At 39.1% G+C, this 18,255-nt stretch overlaps 1 protein-coding gene across 1 annotated transcript; it reads left to right on the top strand.

The window, feature by feature from the left end:
* The first annotated feature begins 406 nt into the window (after positions 1–406).
* NEUROG1 (neurogenin 1) lies at positions 407–1,123 on the top strand. The gene has a single exon (XM_044661932.1). It carries the CDS (start codon positions 407–409, stop codon positions 1,121–1,123), a length of 717 nt encoding a protein of 238 aa, XP_044517867.1.
* Positions 1,124–18,255: the final 17,132 nt, after the last annotated feature.

Genomic DNA, 18,255 nt, shown 5'->3' with positions numbered 1-18,255 from the left:
AGCGGGGAGCCCATGGGGGGGGGGGAGCCAGAGGGGATGGGGGCACCTATTGTTTTTCAGGGTATATAAAGGTGTCCTGAGGCCAGTCGTGTGCCACACTCGGTGCTCACACGAGCTGATCACTGGCAAGATAGCAGCGGAGACAAGGCGGTCGCGTGGCCCCTCTTAGGCAGCCTGGCTCGGAAGTTTCCGGGAACTTTCAATTTCCTCCCCGTCTAGTGAATTTCGCTTAGGGGGAGGGGTCGAGTCAGGACTCCGAGCTCCGAAAGTAAGTGAACCCTGAAAAGAGTGCAGCATCCACCTCAGCTGAGGAAGGACACCGACCTCCCTCCCTCACCTCCTCTCCAAAAATATTATTCAATAACGACTTTTCTCTCTACCCCTCTCTTTCTGTGTCCTTCCAGGAATGGCCTCTCTCGTGGACAGCAACCTCTCTGACTTCGAGAATAGCAGCGACCTGTCATGCTTTCTTACTGACGAGGAGGACAGCAGCGGGCTCCTGAAGGCTGCCTCCTCTGGGCAGCACTCCGAGCAGCACCGCAGAGAAGATCGGAGGGAGGACGAGGAAGAAGAGAAGGAGCGCAAGAGAAGGAGAGGCCGTGGCCGGGTAAGGAGCGAGGCGTTGCTTCATACCATACGCAAGACCCGGCGGGTGAAGGCCAATGATCGCGAACGCAACCGGATGCACAACCTGAATGCGGCCTTGGACGAACTGCGAAGTGTACTGCCCACCTTCCCAGACGACACCAAGCTCACCAAGATCGAGACCCTGCGCTTCGCTTACAACTACATCTGGGCCCTTGCTGAGACCCTGCGTCTTGCTGACCAATGCTTGCAAGGGCCCCCCAAGGAGTTGCTTCTGCCCGCCTACCTCCATCCTGTCGACTCTCCCAGCTCGGCCAGCGATGGAGAATCGTGGATCTCCAGCGCTTCCCCAGCTGCAGCCTCCTCCTCCTCTTCATTCTCCCCCCCTCCTTCCTGTTGCTCTTCATCCCCTCTCTCCAACCCCAGCAGCCCTGCAGCCTCGGAGGACTTTGGCTACGGGAACCCTGACCCCCTCTTCTTCCCTGGTCTGCCCAAAGACTTAGTCCACGGTGCTCCCTGTTTCGTGCCCTATCGCTAGCTAGGCCTGTGGTGCGCCCACACACAGACTTAACTCTGACACAAGCGGGCACATCACTAGTGACCTCGGGGAGGTCCCCCGAGCTGCAAGGGGAAGGAAAGGGCAGAAGCAGATAGGGGTGTATTGTGTTGGGGGGAGTGCAGCTTAGAGACCGGGTCTTCCGCCTGCTCAGCTGTCCTGGGATAAGCACGGGTTGGGGTTCGCCCTCCGGGCTTTAAGTCACCTCATCCCCTCCAAACCCCTAGCGGAGTCCTTCACATTGCGTCCTTCCCTTTTGCACTTTGTGAACTCCCCCAAGACTCCCTCCTTTGTGGCGCCTTTGAGCTGAGCCTCCATTGCCGGGGGAGTTAGCAAAGGGGCAGGTCAGCTGCTGAAGACGAGGTGAAAAGTCAATTTTACAATTTGTAGAACTCTAATGAAGAAAAACGAGCATGAAAATTTGGTTTGAACGGACTGACAATACAATGAAAAGGCTTAAAAAGGAGAGACAAGGAGTGGGCTTCATGCATTATGGATCGTGACCTCCAGCAACGTCTTAGTGCTATAGAGAAGGGCTCAGCGCTGCAGACACGGGCTATTCAGCCTCGGAGCTCCATAGGAGTTTAATTTATTCAAGATGTTTCATTCATATGAAAATGTATTTTTGTACATAAAGAGTTTATTCTATTATTATGTATATGATCTGAAAGTTTACACTTTCTGTATTTCAGGTGTTCTGTGTAAATAAAAAGTTTTTGTTTGTTTTTCTAACGTTTACGGTTTTTGATACTTTGCTCACTCAGGACTCTCCACACTCCTAAGGCTGAGGAAGCATATCAAGCCCTTGGGGAAGCTGCAACTTATGGTTAGTGGTGGTAAGGGGGGGGGGGGCGGGAAAGCCCCTGTTCTTAGAGTCCTAAACTCACCCTACTGTACACCTCGGATCTCATCAAGAATCTTTCTCTGGGCTATCTAAAACAAAATTTAGAGTATGAAACAGCCTTTAAAAATTGTCTTATCCACAGCCCTGGCATTCGGAGTCCTTGGTTTCCTTGCATCTTAGTGAAAATCATTACAAGTTTTCCAGCTCATTCACAATAAACCAATTAAGATTTTCTCTGGGGGAATTAGCCCTGGGTGTGCCACTACCTGTAGAGGTGGGCACTATAGGAAAGAAATTTCTTTTGAGTTGTGGAGCATCAGCTGGCTCAGGTTTTCAAAGAGAGAGGATTAAAGAATCAATAGAGTGTGGCCATTGGCTAGGAAGTGAAGAGTGACAGGTGTTGAACACTGGGGCAGGCTTGAGCTGGCTAGAACACTCTCTGAACAGCCAATTTGAAAAAGGAAATTGATTTGAAAACAATATATTAAAATTGTTCTCTAATGAAGCTTCTCGTCTGAATACCCAGGTTGTCCTCAAATATCACCCCACTGGAATATGAATGACTGGTCTCACCAGATAAGAGTAGGGCTGCTTGTAAGTGTAGGGATGATTACATTTGCTCAGTCAGAATAAAGGCTGGCCCTCCAGTCTGTCTGCCTAGGAAAGGATAAACTGAAATTCCAAAGCGGTGCTCCAGGGTTGGAGCTCTATGTTTGTTCAGTCAACTCCAAAGAGAACAACATTATCATGGGGACTACAAAGGCTGAGGGTCTTCATTTTCCGACAGCGAAATCAGTCATCCAAACAGTGGGACATTTTTTGGCTGTCTCCTGTTTATTTGTTGTTAGACAATTAGCTAACATGGGGTATTAGTCCACAGGATCCTCTGTTTTTAATTTCAAAACTAGGGTAATTACAAGTGACAGTTCTGGAAGCTATGACATGCATGGGGTACTTTCCAAGAAGGGTTAGAACAAAATTTCTAAGGCTAGGTCTCTTCGATTACACCAAGATAAAGGAAAATGAGATGGGGAAAGTGACAAACCCAACACTACAGGAAAGAATGTATGTTGAGAAGTGTCCAGAAACAACCTCAAATACTTCTCTCTCCTAAAAACATGTAAGTGATCAACCCACTGCCACAGACTCAGTATCACAGAACTGCCTCAACTAGAGGCCTCGGCTTCTAGGCTACACAAAAGCATATGTACCTTTGGGGCAAAAGAGTGAGTGGGTAGTTTGTTGGGGTGGTTGATTAGGAATGCATTCAAACAAAGAGAGCATAACAATGGAATGGAAGACTTAAGAAACGACTTCAGAATTCAGAAAGGAATTAATTCTCTGAAAACCTCTGAGGAAAAATTAGCTCAAGGCTTTCTTTACCTCCTCTTTCTCTGCTCTCTCCCCATCTCTGAATTACACCCTTCCACTGGATGCATTTGGCTTTATTTTTCTTGTAATAAAGACAAGCATATTCCTGGGAAGATGGGATTTTCAGTTTTCCATATGCACAAGAGGTCTTGGAAGTGACTCACTTCAGGCTTTGGCTGGGGGGCTCCTTCTGTTTGTGGAGGAAAGAGTAAATCCTCTATTTGTGCCTTCACCAAGGGTGTCTGTACAGCCCTGCTGTAGGTGCACGTGTCTGGGATAGAGGGTAAGAACACAGGGTTTTGTCGTCTTTTTTTTTCCCCCCTTAAGCCCTCAGGAGACCCACCAGGAAACAAATCCCAAAGCTCTAGCTAGCATCCTGCAGCCAGTCCAGCGGCACAGGGTCTCCAGCCTTTGTCTTACACACAGCTGTATGTAGCTGTAGGCAGCAGGCAAGGGCTTTAAAATTAGGAGAATCATCATTATTGCCTCCCAGACCAAGAAAAGCAAACCATATTCCTAAATCTATAACAATAACAGGCAAGAAAAGTCTTTAATGACATCGATCGCTAAGGGCTCACCAGAACTACTGCTGCTTCCCACTCACTGCTTATTGCTATTCTTCTAGGGAAGCCCAGCACATGTCCTCTCAAAAGGAAGAAAAAGTAGTTTTGAAAAGGTAAAGAAAAGGTAGTTAAAATCCTTGTCCCCACATCTGGTGTGGTCTCTATACTATTGATCAGAATAGACAAGATAAATAAGTGTTTATCCAGAGTTTTCTGGTCAATGGACACTAACATAGATAGCCTGCAGGGACTACCAATGTTTATAGAATGAAAAATGCTTTTGTTTTGTTTTTTATTTAAGACCTGAGCAGAATCCCAGCATTGCCACTAACTAGATTGCAATCTTGTCCTTTCTTCTCTTGGCCTCAGTTTCCCTATCTATATAATGAAGAGATTGGATGAGATGACCTTGAGAGTTCTGGTTCTAAAATGCTGTGCTCAATAAGATAATCTGTCATTGATCTAATTTAGGCAATATTTATTAATGATCTATCCTGCACAAGGTCCAGTTTCTGTCCTTAGAAAGGTAAATTAGGAGCTTCCTTGGGCTGAGGCACATCTCTTCAAATTAATCCTTACTCCCATTTCTATAGTATAAAACTCTTTGATTAAATAAGTTCTAGAAGTGACATTAATATGTCATTTTATGGATGAGGGAACTAAGACTAACATACAAAGCTAGTAAAGTCAGGAGACAAGATTTGAACCCCTAACATAGTCGGTGATCCTTCCACTATAGCATGTTGCCTTTCAGCATCATTTGTCCAAACCTTTGGACATATACTTGCCCAATATACATTATTTTTGTCAGTTTTAATCTGTGAATGTTGCTTCTCAAACTAAATTATAAGCTCATCAAAGAAATAAACTTTTGTATTCTTCATAGTCTCTACCACAGTGACATGCATATCGTAGATGTGCAGTAAATATTTGTTGAATAGCAGCTGTCTTTATGTTGTTTTTAATATTTTATTTTCCTAATTACATGTAATAACAGCTGTTAGCATTTTTTCCTGAAATTATAAGATCCAAATTGGCTCTCTTCTTCCCTTCCCTCTTTCCCCCCCCCCCCCCCCCCGCCACTTACAGAGATGGTCCATTATGCTATTTTACAGATGTTTTTATTGTTATATTTTAGATCCAGGTTTGGATAACTGGGCCTCCAAGTGGTAAACTAGTCCCAGCAAATTTTCTGATTTGAATCCAGGATATCAGTTTCTATTTCTGTAACTTGTCCCATATAAAAGAGGGAGGGATCCCATTTAATCTGAGATTCTCAGAGTTTAAGAAGGATCTGAAATTCACCTGATCCAATTTCCTTCCCAATACATGGATCTCCTTTTTGTCATCCCTTATTGAGTACAATCCATCCTCTGTTTGAACCCTTCTAGGGACAGTGAGCTCACTAGCTCATAAGGCAATCTATTACATTGTGGAACTACTCTGGTTATTGGAAAGTACTTTTTTTTCTTCTATAGAGCCAAAATCTGATGCTCCATAACTTCCACTCAATCCTAATTCTCTCCTTTGGTACCAAGAGAAATAAGTTTGTTGTTAGTTTAAAAGTAATTTGGAAGTTCTAATATTTGAAGGTAGCTCTCAGAACCCCAGTAAGTCTTTCTTCTCCAGGCTAAGCAACTTCAGGTCCTTCAACTGATTTGGATTTACCATTGCTTTGAGTCCTCAGTTCACCTCTTCTGGATTTACTCCATTTTATCAATATCTCTCTTAAATGTGGCCCCCAAATTGATCTAATATAGAACTCAGTGGGACTATAATCTTACCTTACTATGAATACAGCCTCAAAATCACTCTGTGAAATTATATTAAAATTTTAATCAGCTAAAATTATCAGTCTTTTTTCATAAAAAAAAAGTCACATTTCCCCTCTAAATAGTCATTTTATTTCACTTCAGAGCAGAACTTCACATTTATCCTTCTTACATTTTTATTTATTTTTTTTGGATTAAAGACAAAGTGAAATCTAATTACCAGGACTAATTACAGTCCCTTCCATTTCCATTTTCCCTACTTAAAAAATAGAAATATTTATCAAGTTCTATGGGAAAAAAGTTAAATAAATAGGATCAAGTGACATTGTTACAATCAAAAATAGAAAAAGGTAGGAAAGATTCCTTTCAGCAAGAGAAATTTCCCATATCTACTCTAAAAATATTTAAATTATCAGTATTCTGAAGAGAATATAAATTAGGGAAATGGAGCTACATTTTTACAGTAGTTCAGGGCAAGTCATACAGTATAAAGGCAGACTAGATAAATATTCATTAATCAACCTGAAGTCTGAAGATGAGTTCAAATTCCTCCTCTCTGACACATTCCCTGTGTGACCTTGGGTAAATCATTTAACTTCTCTTGGGTCTCAGTTTCTTTATTTTTTAAATAAGGGAGTTAAACTTGCTAGGTTCTTAAGTCCCTTCAGGCTCCAACTCTATGATTATATCATTGAATCTGTGTAATAAATCCAGAGTCAGAAGATTTGAATTTACATTCCATTTCCGTCACTTAATACTCTGTAACTCTGAGGAAGTCACTCTTCTTTCCATGATTCAGATTCCTCATTTTCAAGATGAGGGCTTTGGACTAGATGATCTTTCAGCAGTCCAGTAACCAATCAATAAGAATTTATTAAGCATTTACTATTTGCAGACATTGTGCAAGGCAAACGGGAAATATAAATATAAAAACAAGATACTCTTTGTCCTCAAGGAGCTTACATTCTGATGTTTGTATAAGACCATACAGGAGTGTGTAGAGGAGTGATAACAATAATAGCTTGTCACTTCCTTTCTAGTACCAATATTCTAGTACTAATATTGATTCTATTATTGGTACTTGAGCAAGAGGCGAAATGCAAGAGGAGGAGAGGAGGAGAGCTAAGCAGGTTGTAGCAGACTAAATGTCAAGTTACCCTTGCTGGCCAGGCCGTTGTATGAATGACTGCAAGTGTTGAAGCATGGCCTAGGGGTCAGGGCTGGATAGATCTAGGAAGCCAAAGTAAAGACTGGCTTACTTCTCCTCCACTCTAGACAAGGGTAAATCCTGAAGCTGAGAGAATAGAAATGGTCCTGAGGCCTCTCTGCCTCATGCATCCTTGAAGAGGGCACACACACACACACACACCCTTCAGTCTACTGCCAAACTTCTTAATTCATTCATCAGTTTGATCCCTGACCTAAAGATTGGAAGCAAAAGTGGCATCATCACTTGAGCCTATTTTATTGTCCAATATCTTAGCTAATCATGTTATCCGTATAATGGGTAAATATTTTTTCTATGATTTTATTCAAGTAGAAATAGATCCAAAGGAGAACTCTCCCAACCTAGGTGAAGGAAAATCTGTTTAACTCAAGCAAATTACATTTTTGATCACTAATTTATGACTAACTCAGGTGAACTGTAGAATAGGTCCAAGTTCTAATGCCTGGTTTAATTGAGAAACTGAGAGGAAGGGACCAGAAGAACTAAAATTCTCCCTTAGAAAAAGAACAACAGTATATAGGAGACTGAAAATCAGAGACAGAGATTTCCCTTAGACCTAGGACTTCCTCTCATCTCAATCTGCTGGAAAATATTACCCCTGATTGAGATAAAGAAACAGAGGCATATGTAGGAGTGTGCTAAAGCCAGCTCAAAAAGATCCTAAATGATTCAATCTGTGAGTATTTATACTGCAGAAATTGGCAAATGCTACAAATAAGAGTTTGATGGATTGGTTTGTTAGTTGTCTAGATTTAAAGTAATGGAGGCCAACATGACAGTAAATGATAATAATAATAAATGTTAGAGGGGATGTAGCAAAATTGGTAGAGTTGTGAGTTGATCCAACCATTCTGGAAGGCAATTTAGAATTACCCCCAAAGGGCTTTAAAAGAATGCCTGCCCTTTGATCCAGCAATAACACTACTAGGTCTGTACCCCCAATGAGATCATAAAAAAAAGTTGCACAAAAATATTCATAGCTGCACTCTTTTTGGTGGCAAAAAATTGGAAAATGAAGGGGTGTCCCTCCACTAGGGAATGGCTGAACAAATTGTTGTAATGGAATAATATTGTGCAGTAAGAAATTATGAACTGGAGGAATTCCATGTGAACTGGAAGAACCTCCATGAACTGATGCAGAATGAAATGAGCAAATCCAAGAGAACTTCATACACAGAAAGTGAAACATTGTGGAACAATCCAGTGTAATTGACATTTTACATATGACTCATTACTTTTTTATATGGGTATATGAATTGGGGTTTTGGTTTTAAAAGATTGCTCTATTGCAAAAATGAATAATATGGAAATAGGTATTGAGTGACAACATTTGTATAACCCAGTAGAATTGCTTGTCTGCTCTGGGAGGGGGGAAGGAAGAGGAAAGGGAAAGAAAATGAATAATGTAAACATGAAAAAAATATTTAATTTTTAAAAAGCAATGGAGAAAATGTTAGTAATCTAGATGAAATTTAAAAGTGTTTCAACTGTATAGCAGCACACTCCCCTGACAAAAGCCTCCAAGTTCCTACCACTCTCCTCCACAAAATCTTTGCTAACTGAAAAGAGAGGATTATAAATATAGAAAGTCTATAACATACTGGTGTATTTCTTATTCATCTAATCCCTCTGATTCTCCAATTTCTCATCTATAAAGTGGAGAGAAAGAGTTAGTTTTGACTAAAAGTACTGTGTTAACCATAAAGTGCTATGCCAAAGTAAGCTTGCAGAGTTACTTTTGAAATATGTGAACTTTCAAGAAATCTCTGACTAGGGGAAAGCTGGGTGGCTCAGTGGATAGATAGCCAAGCCTAGAAACAGGAGGTCCTAGGTTCAAATTTGTCCTCAGACACTTCCTAGTTGTGTGACCCTGGGCAAGTCACTTAACCCCCATCGCCTAGCCCCTAATGTTCTTCTGCCTTGGAATCAATACACAGTATTGATTCTAAGACAAGGTAAGGGTTTAAAAAAAATCTCTGACTATTCTCAGTCATCCACATGCATCTATATTACATGATGTAGATAAAACATTTACTTTGTAATTATTCCCCCACAAAATATAGCCCCTCAACAAATGTTAATTTGTTTTGTTGAAATGTTTTGTTGCAACAAAATAATAAATACATTATAACTGTAAAACATCTTCCAGGCCTTATACCTTGAATTGACATATAATGTAGTTCAACTTTGGAAGCTTATCAATAATTAAGAGTCTAACAATAGGGACCTCTTATTTGGCCCAGCGAACTGGGCCACCAAATCTATTCACTTTCCACTAAGGATTTGCCTGTATCCAGGTAGTCAGTCTAGACCAGATTCAGTCGTGAATCTTTTGCTTCACATTATTTTCTCACTCTCTCCCAGGGAAAAATTACAAAATATTTAGGTATGGCTCATGTCCAAGATGTCCCTAAAAGGTATAGTTGGAAAGGTACAGTATGAGTCAATCATGAGACAGTTATTTCCTACAGATAAAATAAATGCTAAATACAGATCACTCACAAATGCATATTTGACAGAAATAAACTTAAAATAAGTAGTGGTAATATCTCTCAGCAGGTTGATATTTAAACTTCATATAAACATTCCTCAAGTTTCTCTTTTTCCTCAGGAAATATAAGGATTACTACCTCACACAAAAAATGAAAGTACCAATTACCAAATGTGTACCTCTGAATCCTCTGTACTATAAGGCTGATTTTGTGGCTTATATCAACTATTCTTTTTAAAATCCTTATCTTCTCTCTTTGTATCCATTCTAAGACAGAGAAGATTAGCAAGGGCTAGGCAACTGGAATTAAATGATTTGCCCAGGGTCACATTGTTAGGAAGTATCAAACCAGATTTGAACCAAGGTCCTCCCAACTCTAGGCTTGCTACTCTACCCATTCTACTACCTAAATCAACTCTTTTCAGTGTTCAGCTTTATCACTCTTGTTGTAATGAAACCTCAGACCCAGATGTCTTTCTTATTTAGCATTCTCTTGCCAGTAGTGAAACTTTTTCATCCTGCTACTTGATATCATGACATCTCTGTTCTTTGACCCCCCCCAACATAAATTGGAGTCTTTTCCTACTCCGGTCTTATCTGGTTCAATAGCACATGCCTAATGCACCCACCACCTTGTTTTTCTTCTCTACCCCTCACCAATGAAAAGGTAGAAATATTTTCACCAAATAACAATGCAGTTGACATCAATATAGTACTATAAGATGTAGAGAGTACTTTACATATATATAATATCCTTTGAACCTCATGACCCTATAAACTAGACTTTATTATTACCAGGTTTTACAGTTGAAGAAACAAGATGAAAAAAGTTTAAGTGAATTGCTCAAGTTCATATAGTTAATAAGTACAATTTCATTCCATTTCTTTTTGACTGTTCCAGCTATAGCTATATATAAATATACATACACACTATACATACATACATACATATGTGTGTATATTTATATAAACCATTCTACCTCTATATAATAGCACAAATTTGGGATTTAGCCTATTCATATTCAGAATTTAGAATCACAGCCAAGTTTATGTTTTCTTCTATTAAATATATATGTGCATGCACATGTATATATTACTTTTATCTTTGAATAACAACCATTTCTGAATATAGAACTTATATACTCCAGAATGAACCCTCTTTTATAACAAGAAATCTGTCACAATTTCTCTCTCTCTCTCTCTCTCTTTCTCTCTCTCTCTCTCTCTCTCTCTCTCTCTCTCTCTCTCTCTCCCCCCAATGTAATTATGCTGTTTTCTGATATGATTTTAAAATGGTTATAAATTCTCCTTTTCATGATTTTTGGAAGACCTTTAATCTCTAAATTAGCATTTCACATATTATTCTCAAGTTCAATATTCTTATTTTGAAGAACCCTGATGTATACTTCCACTCTTATCATCTTTTGATTTTGCTCAGTTGATTTTTCTTCTCTCTTTGCAATTTTGCATTCCAATATATGACCATTATCATTTTCTGAAAAAAATTGCTCTTTAGTAAAATTTATCTTCTATTCTAAAATGTCCAGTCTCTTATCAGAATTATTCATTTCTTCCTTAAGGGCTCTAATTTTTCTCCTTATTAGGTATTTTCATTTATTTCATTAATTGATTTTCTGAACCATTCTAGAAATTTTAGAGCTATTCTATTGGCATGTGGAGGAGAGGAATTTATTCCTTCATCTTCCTCAGAGTACTTTGATTCTACTTTCCCTGTTTTGAATTGATTATTCATTAAAATAGCTCTTTTCATTAAAGATTAATTTTTCCTCAATAATCCTATTCTCTGTCAGTCATTCTCCTGATTATGATTTCCTGGAAATCTGTGATTTTTATATAATGTTCTTGCTGTTAATGCTTTTTAAAAAAACATTCATCCTTACCATTCAATAGATCAACTGCTGCTGTTCATCCCTCCTATCCCTCCCAAACTGACCCCAAACACTTCTTTTTACTATTTTTTGTTCTCTTGGGCCTCAAAAGGTAAGGGTAACCTGTTGGGATAGTCTAAGGAGCTGCTGTAGTTGGATCCACTCTTCACCTTTCCCAGTCTACTCTTCTGCAAACTAAGCTCTTCTTTGTGTTTAATTTTCATCATGGTCTAGGCTGACCTTGGAGGAAACAAAGGGGGTTGATTATGAGAGAGTTGAGAGAAGGTTGAAGACTGGGCAAATTTAGCCTGGAGAAGAGAAGACTGAAGAGGTTCATAATTGTTATCTTCAAGAATTTGAAGAGCTGCCATATGGGAAAGAGATTAGAATTATTCTCTTTGGTCCCAAAGGGCAGAATCAGAAGCAGTGGATGGAAGCTGCCAAGGGGTAGATTTAAGTTAGATGTCAGGAAAAAATTCCTAATAATTAGAGGCCTCTGAAAGTGGAATGGCCTGTCTCAAGAAGCAATGTATTCCCTTTTCTTGAATGCCTTCAGGTAGAGGTTGCATGATCTCTTGTCAGGTATATTATAGTGAATATGCCTTTCCTATTAGGATGGATTAATTGGCCAATGAGATCCCTTAACTATTATAGTCTATAATTACGTGAAGATTCCCTAAGATCCTGATAATTAGAAAATACTTCAACTTTCTATCACCTCCTGAGGGCTGTCTGTTTCCTCCTCTATAGTAGCAATAGGCTATGTGAGGTGAGGCTTTTGGGACTCTTTTCAGGGCTGCATCCCTATCTTTGGCATCTACTTGTCATCTAAATCTCACCTGTTGCTCCAAGAAGCATGTATGTGCAGCAAGCAACCACATCTTAGTAAAACTGTTTAGATGGGCTAACTTAGGTTGGGGGGAACTGACAGTCCTCAAATCCATCAGTGACTTACATGTGAAGACTTCCCCGGGTCAAAATGGATGGATGAGAACAATTCGTTCCAAAGGCCATGACACAGGTGTTGCAAAGTGCTTGTAGTTTGCTGGTCAGGCATTGAATATGCCAAGGTCATTCACTTCATGGGAGACCTTCACTCTCCTTTTGTCTTGCCACTGCATTTTGATTACTCTGGAAGAGAGGGTAAGACTGAAACTTTGTGCAACTCAGCCTCATTTAAATCTAATTCATTTGCAAGTCCAGTCTTGCCGAAGTTCACACAACTAGTTAGTGAGGAGACCAAATTTGAGTTAGGGTCTTCCTGACTTCAGGTCCAGCATGATATCCACTGCACTATCTAAGAGGGGGCTTGAGTTGATTATAATAACCTGCTTAAATAGAAATTGTAATTGTGTTAATGGAAAAGAAATATTCAAATATACCTCAGTATTTTTCTGAAGTCAGAATAATGAGATTAAAGATGGTAATGATGTAAGTATCAGGCTGAAGAAATTGAGACTCAGAGAAGACTAGCCCTGGTTACATAGCTAGTGAGAGATGAAAGTAGGATCAGAGCCTAGGACTATCTGACTTCAAGTCCAACATTCTATCCACTCTGCTATAAATGATTTATAAAGCAATATTATTGAGGTCTTGTGTGGACCAATCCTGTGCTCAATAAGCCTTATAGCAGATACAACAATGACTAATACACCATCTGTCCCTGCCCTTGGGGAGATAAGGCATGAACACATAAAAAGATACATTCTATCACCAAGGTCATGCTTAAATGAGTGGTACTTGCAGCGTCAGTTGATTCCTACACATCTGACTTACTCTAATGCTTTCTTTATAGGCTTATTTGCCTGAAGAAAAAAAAAAGGCAGTAGATACTTCACAGGAATCCCTTGCTCCTGCTATTGCCTGGAAAAGAGAACAAAAAAACTAGAAAAGAGATCACCCTGTGATTAAAAAAAAAAAACTTTAAAAAAAAAACCAACTTCCCCCAAAGAGAGACAATTTGAAAGCCTTGAGCAAATATAAGAGAGAAGATAGAATTACTACCTCATAGGCTTAGTACAACTTCCTCATTTTACAGATGAGGAAACTGAGACTAAGAAAGAGATCAATTGACTTGTACTAGGTCACAGTAGTAAGTGACAGAGGCAATAATTAAATCCAGTTATTACAAATCCAGTGCTCTTTCTATTGTACCATAATGGATTTGTGAATCCATCCTCATCCTCACCCCAACCCTTACTCTCAGAGAGCTATTATACAAGTTTACGAGGATTCTACTGGAAAAGTCTGGGACTTGGAATCAAGAAGTCTTCTATTTGAATGCCACCTCTAATGACGACTAACTGTGTGACCTCAATCAAATGACATACTCTTCAAGTTTTATTTTCCTCGTCAGTAAAATGGTCTTCATAGGTTTACTACCTACCTCATAGGGTTCTTGAAATGTATGTTAGTATGAATTTGGCAATGGTGAGTATTCTGAGTCAAAGTAAAATCCTTAGCACCTCTCAGTGATTAAGCAATCTTCATGAATAGTAGGAACTTATATATATTTTTGTTGAATTGAATCAATAAAAGAGGCAAACAGCCTGGCATTGAAGAAAGAATATTAAAGAACTGGGATAAAATAGTTTATCTAACTTCTGTGTGACCTTGGGCAAATCATTAGATTTCCCTGTTCCTATTCTCTTATCTGTAAAATGAAAGAATTGGACTATACCACTTCCAAATCCAAACTGATGATCATCTTATCTTATGAAATATTTTAGAACCAAAAGAACCCTAGATTGCACCGTGGATAGGGCACTGGACCTGAATTCAATTCTTCCTAAGATTAGCTGTGTCATTTTATATCTCTTTGACTCAATTTCCCTTTCTATAGATATGAGAGAGTTGGAATTAATGACCTCTAAGATTCCCTCCAACTTTAACTGACATGATCCTCAGGATATAGATGGAGAAGTAATTAAGAGGTTGAAATGAGATTTTATAGTGATTCATTATCAAACTTTCAGTAGGCACCTGCCATTTTGAGAGCTATCTTCTAGGTCCATGGCCTTCTTTTGAATTTTTCATATTTCCTAATACACCTTTTGTTGTTCAGTCATTTCAGTACTGTCATACTCTTCATAACCCCATTTGGGGTTTTCTTGGCAAAGATTCTAGAAGGCTTGCCATTTCCTTCTCCAGCTCATTTTACCTGAGGCAAACAGGATTAAGTGACTTACCCAGAGTCACACAGCTAGTTAGTGTCTGAGTCTTCTTTGACTCCAAATTTGGTCTTTTATCCACTGCACCCCTAACTTCCCTTATCTACACCCAACATCATTTAATATAGATTTGCTGATTAGATACATTGTTTCAAATATGTCCATAAATACTTGAGAATCTACTTTCTTCCTCCTATACACTGTTCTTTCAAACACATTGTTATCACAGTGGGAAAGTTTTAGCGTTTGTTTTTGCAAAGATCACGGAGAATACGACATTTTAAGTGCTTTCTTTCCAAGAAATATTAAACATAAACATATTAAAGAACCTGAGTTTCTACCAATAAGTTAACAAGAAGAAAGGTGCTTTGCAGGGGGAAAAAAAAGAATTCAAGATTAATGGAATCTGAGTGATCTTTTTTAATATCATAATTAACTGATCAGATAAATGTTGCCTAGGTAGCCGTAATCTAAAATGAGGAGGTGTATGTTGAAATGAAACTGGTGGGCTTTTAAAAAGTGTTTCTTTGAGACTGGATAAATGATTTCAGTCTGCACGGGCTTATAAAGAAAAAGGCTTCTATTGAGCCGGCTGGAAAGCCTTAGAAGGACAAAAGTAGGTGTTCCCAGATAATTAGGGGCTACATAATGCCATTGTTGTCCACACGGGACTCTCATTGACATCGGAGGTGGGGGTCTAGGGGAGGCTTTGCAGGTGTGTGTCAAATCTGAAGGTTTAAAAGGAAGGGTTACTGGGTGGGGGGGTGGGGGACTAGTAGGGAACTTTAAAGGGCATCTGGACTTTTTGAAGAGATGCCTTTTATTCCCAAACTTCAAAACTCAAAACACAATTCGGCAGGAAGGAAGGCTCTCCCCCTTCCTTCCTCCCCATGGCCATATGAAAATAAACTTTGTCTAATGGTTCATTATCCTGATAATAGACAGTAGGTTGTGGTTTTTAAATTTGTTTTGTTTTGTTTTGTTTTCCAAGTCAGACATAGTTAGATGTTGCTGGAAAAATAACCGTTAGTATCTAACTTATACTGTAAAGCATAAAGATTCATCCTTAATGGTTACAGGCACAAGTTTTAAAAATAAATTGTTGTGTCTGGATTCTCCTAATGACATGCTTTCTCCATTTTTTAAAAAGGCTTGTGAAACTTAATTCCTGCCACTGAGCAAGTCCTGGTCTACGAAGCAGAGAGGATTTCTGCTGGTTTCCTTGCACCTGCCCTTCTGAGCCAGAAGGTTTTTGTAGGCTGTACCCTCCGGGGGCTGAAATTTAGTCTCATCCATGCCACTGGAAGGTCATCTGGAGTCACTGGTCCCAAGACACTGGACTTCAATCTCAAACCAAAAACAAAACATCAAAACATTTCTATTCATCCAGATGTGCCTAGAAGCATGCTAGCATTTACAGATTGAATACAGTACAAAATCTCCACAGAGAATGGAGCTCATCTTATCAAGTCCGTCGTTCCACAGAGTTCTAGCAGTTACCATCCAATCTATGTCAGTTGTTTTGTGCTCTAAGAATAGAGGGAAAGAAGCACTTTCTAGACTTTTATCCATATTTGCTATCTGATATTTGAGGGGGCGGAAATAGTCCACAAAAAGCAAAATTGGTCTGGGATCACTGCCTCATTTAGTGGGAAATGGTCCTTGCTTTTGAAATAAAGAAAAACCCAGGTTATATATAGAATATAGTGCATCTTTGGCAATATTACTTTTCCCTTAAAGGCTGGTGGGCTTACATAAGCATATAGAAAATAGTGAGTAAGAGAATTACTCAACTAATGTATATATACACATACACATTTACCTCAGTTACCTGGAAGTGTGGTATAATAGCTAGAGCACCAGAGTTGGAGTCAGGAAGATTTGTCTCATTTATTGTGTAACAGTAAATTATCTCATTTTACCTCTCAAACCCTCAGTTTTCTCATTTGTAAAGTGAGAATAACAATAGCACCTATCTTATGTAGTTGGTATGTGAATCAAATGAGATAATAAAGGTTTGCAAAATGCTTTGTAAATCTTTAAGTACAGTATATAGGTCAGCTGTTCCATAAATCCCTCAGAGTTGTCCTGGGTCATTGCATTGCTGCTAGTACAGAAGTCCATTACATTTGATTTTACCACAGTGTATCAGTCTCTGTATACAATGTTCTCCTGGTTCTGCTCCTTTCACTCTGCATCAATTCCTGGAGGTCATTCCAGTTCATATGGAATTCCTCCAGTTCATTATTCCTTTGAGCACAATAGTATTCCATCACCAGCATATACCACAATTTGTTCAGCTATTCCCCAATTGAAGGGCATACCCTCATTTTCCAGTTTTTTGCCACCACAAAGAACAAGGCTATGAATATTTTTGTACATGTCTTTTTCCCTATGATCAAACCCAGCAATGGTATGGGTAGGCAATCTTTTTTTTTTCTTTAAAACTCTTAACTTCTGTGTATTGGCTCATAGGTGGAAAAGTGGTAAGGGTGGGCAATAAGGGTCAAGTGACTTGCCCAGGGTCACACAGCTGGGAAGTGTCTGAGGCCGGTTTTGAACCTAGGACCTCCTGTCTCTAGGCCTGACTCTCAATCCACTGAGCTACCCAGCTGCCCCCGGCAGGCAATCTTTTAGCACTCTCACAAGTCTTTAAACACTATTTCTGTTGCTGTTCTCTTGATCCTGCTCACTTCAGCCTTCATAATTAAATATGGGAGATATATTCTTAACCAAACAAGGGATAAAGGCAATTAACTACAAAAGATAAAATAGATAAGTTTGATTATGTGAAATCAAAGTTATGTATAAAATTAACACATTTGGATAAGAACAACTGGAAATAATTCTATGTATAAAATTTCTCAGATAAGTGTTTGGTAAACAAGATATATAGGCAACAACATATAGACAATTAATAGATATACATATAATAAGTAAATAATTTAAAATAATATATAAAATCAAAAGTCATTCCCCAATACATAAGTAGTCAAAGAATATGAAGAAATACTTTTCAAAAGAAGAATTGGAAACTATAAACAACTCTGATTCAGGACTGAAGGTTGCAATTCGCATAAGACTTCAAGAGTTGTAAGAATGATTACTGGATGCTTCATTACCTACATAAGGGGTGGAGGGGAGAGAGAGAGAGAGAGAGAGAGAGAGAGAGAGAGAGAGAGAGAGAGATAGTTCCAGGCTCTCTTCAGAGAAAGATCCCCAGAGAAAAACAAAAAGTCAACATGAAGAGGTAGCTTGCCACACTAGACTTTGGGGAAATTCTCTTTGGGTCAAGTTGGGGAATCTCTTTCAGTTAAGCTAAGCTACTTCATTAGCAAGTGGGTGAGTTTATTTATTCTATGTGTTGTCTAGTATTTTCCTATCTATATTCTCTAATCAGAGAAGATAAAAGATCAGGAGAGAGGCTTGAATCTAAAAATGACTTCCCTAGAATAATAATATTTAGGTAGGCAGATATAATTCTAGTATGATACCCATTCCTTGAAGAGAGTAGAATGGGCCAGCCTTATAGTCCAATCTCCTGCTCTCCTCTAAGCAGGAATCAGAGTCTCCCTTGATAGGAGAAGAGGAAACTCTAAAACAGAGTGGGGCAGGGGTTGACCCACCTAGCTATACATATTGACTTAGAAAATCAGATGTTAACATTATCTATGTCTTCTTGTAATTTATTTATTTTTGTTAAATATCCCCCATTACATTTTAATCTTACTTAATCTTTTTCAGTAACTTTTTTCAGGAAGTTGGGAATGTTGCAAGCCAAGGCTG

Source organism: Gracilinanus agilis, chromosome 2 (genome assembly GCF_016433145.1).
Source record: "Gracilinanus agilis isolate LMUSP501 chromosome 2, AgileGrace, whole genome shotgun sequence".
Taxonomy (NCBI): domain Eukaryota; kingdom Metazoa; phylum Chordata; class Mammalia; order Didelphimorphia; family Didelphidae; genus Gracilinanus; species Gracilinanus agilis.
The sequence above is the reverse complement of the archived record's forward strand: the minus strand, read 5'-3'. Positions and strand labels throughout refer to the sequence as shown.

Coding starts and splice junctions, on each gene's coding strand:
- NEUROG1 (XM_044661932.1), top strand. CDS start 407: ATGGCCTCTCTCGTGGACAGCAACCTCTCTGACTTCGAGAATAGCAGC.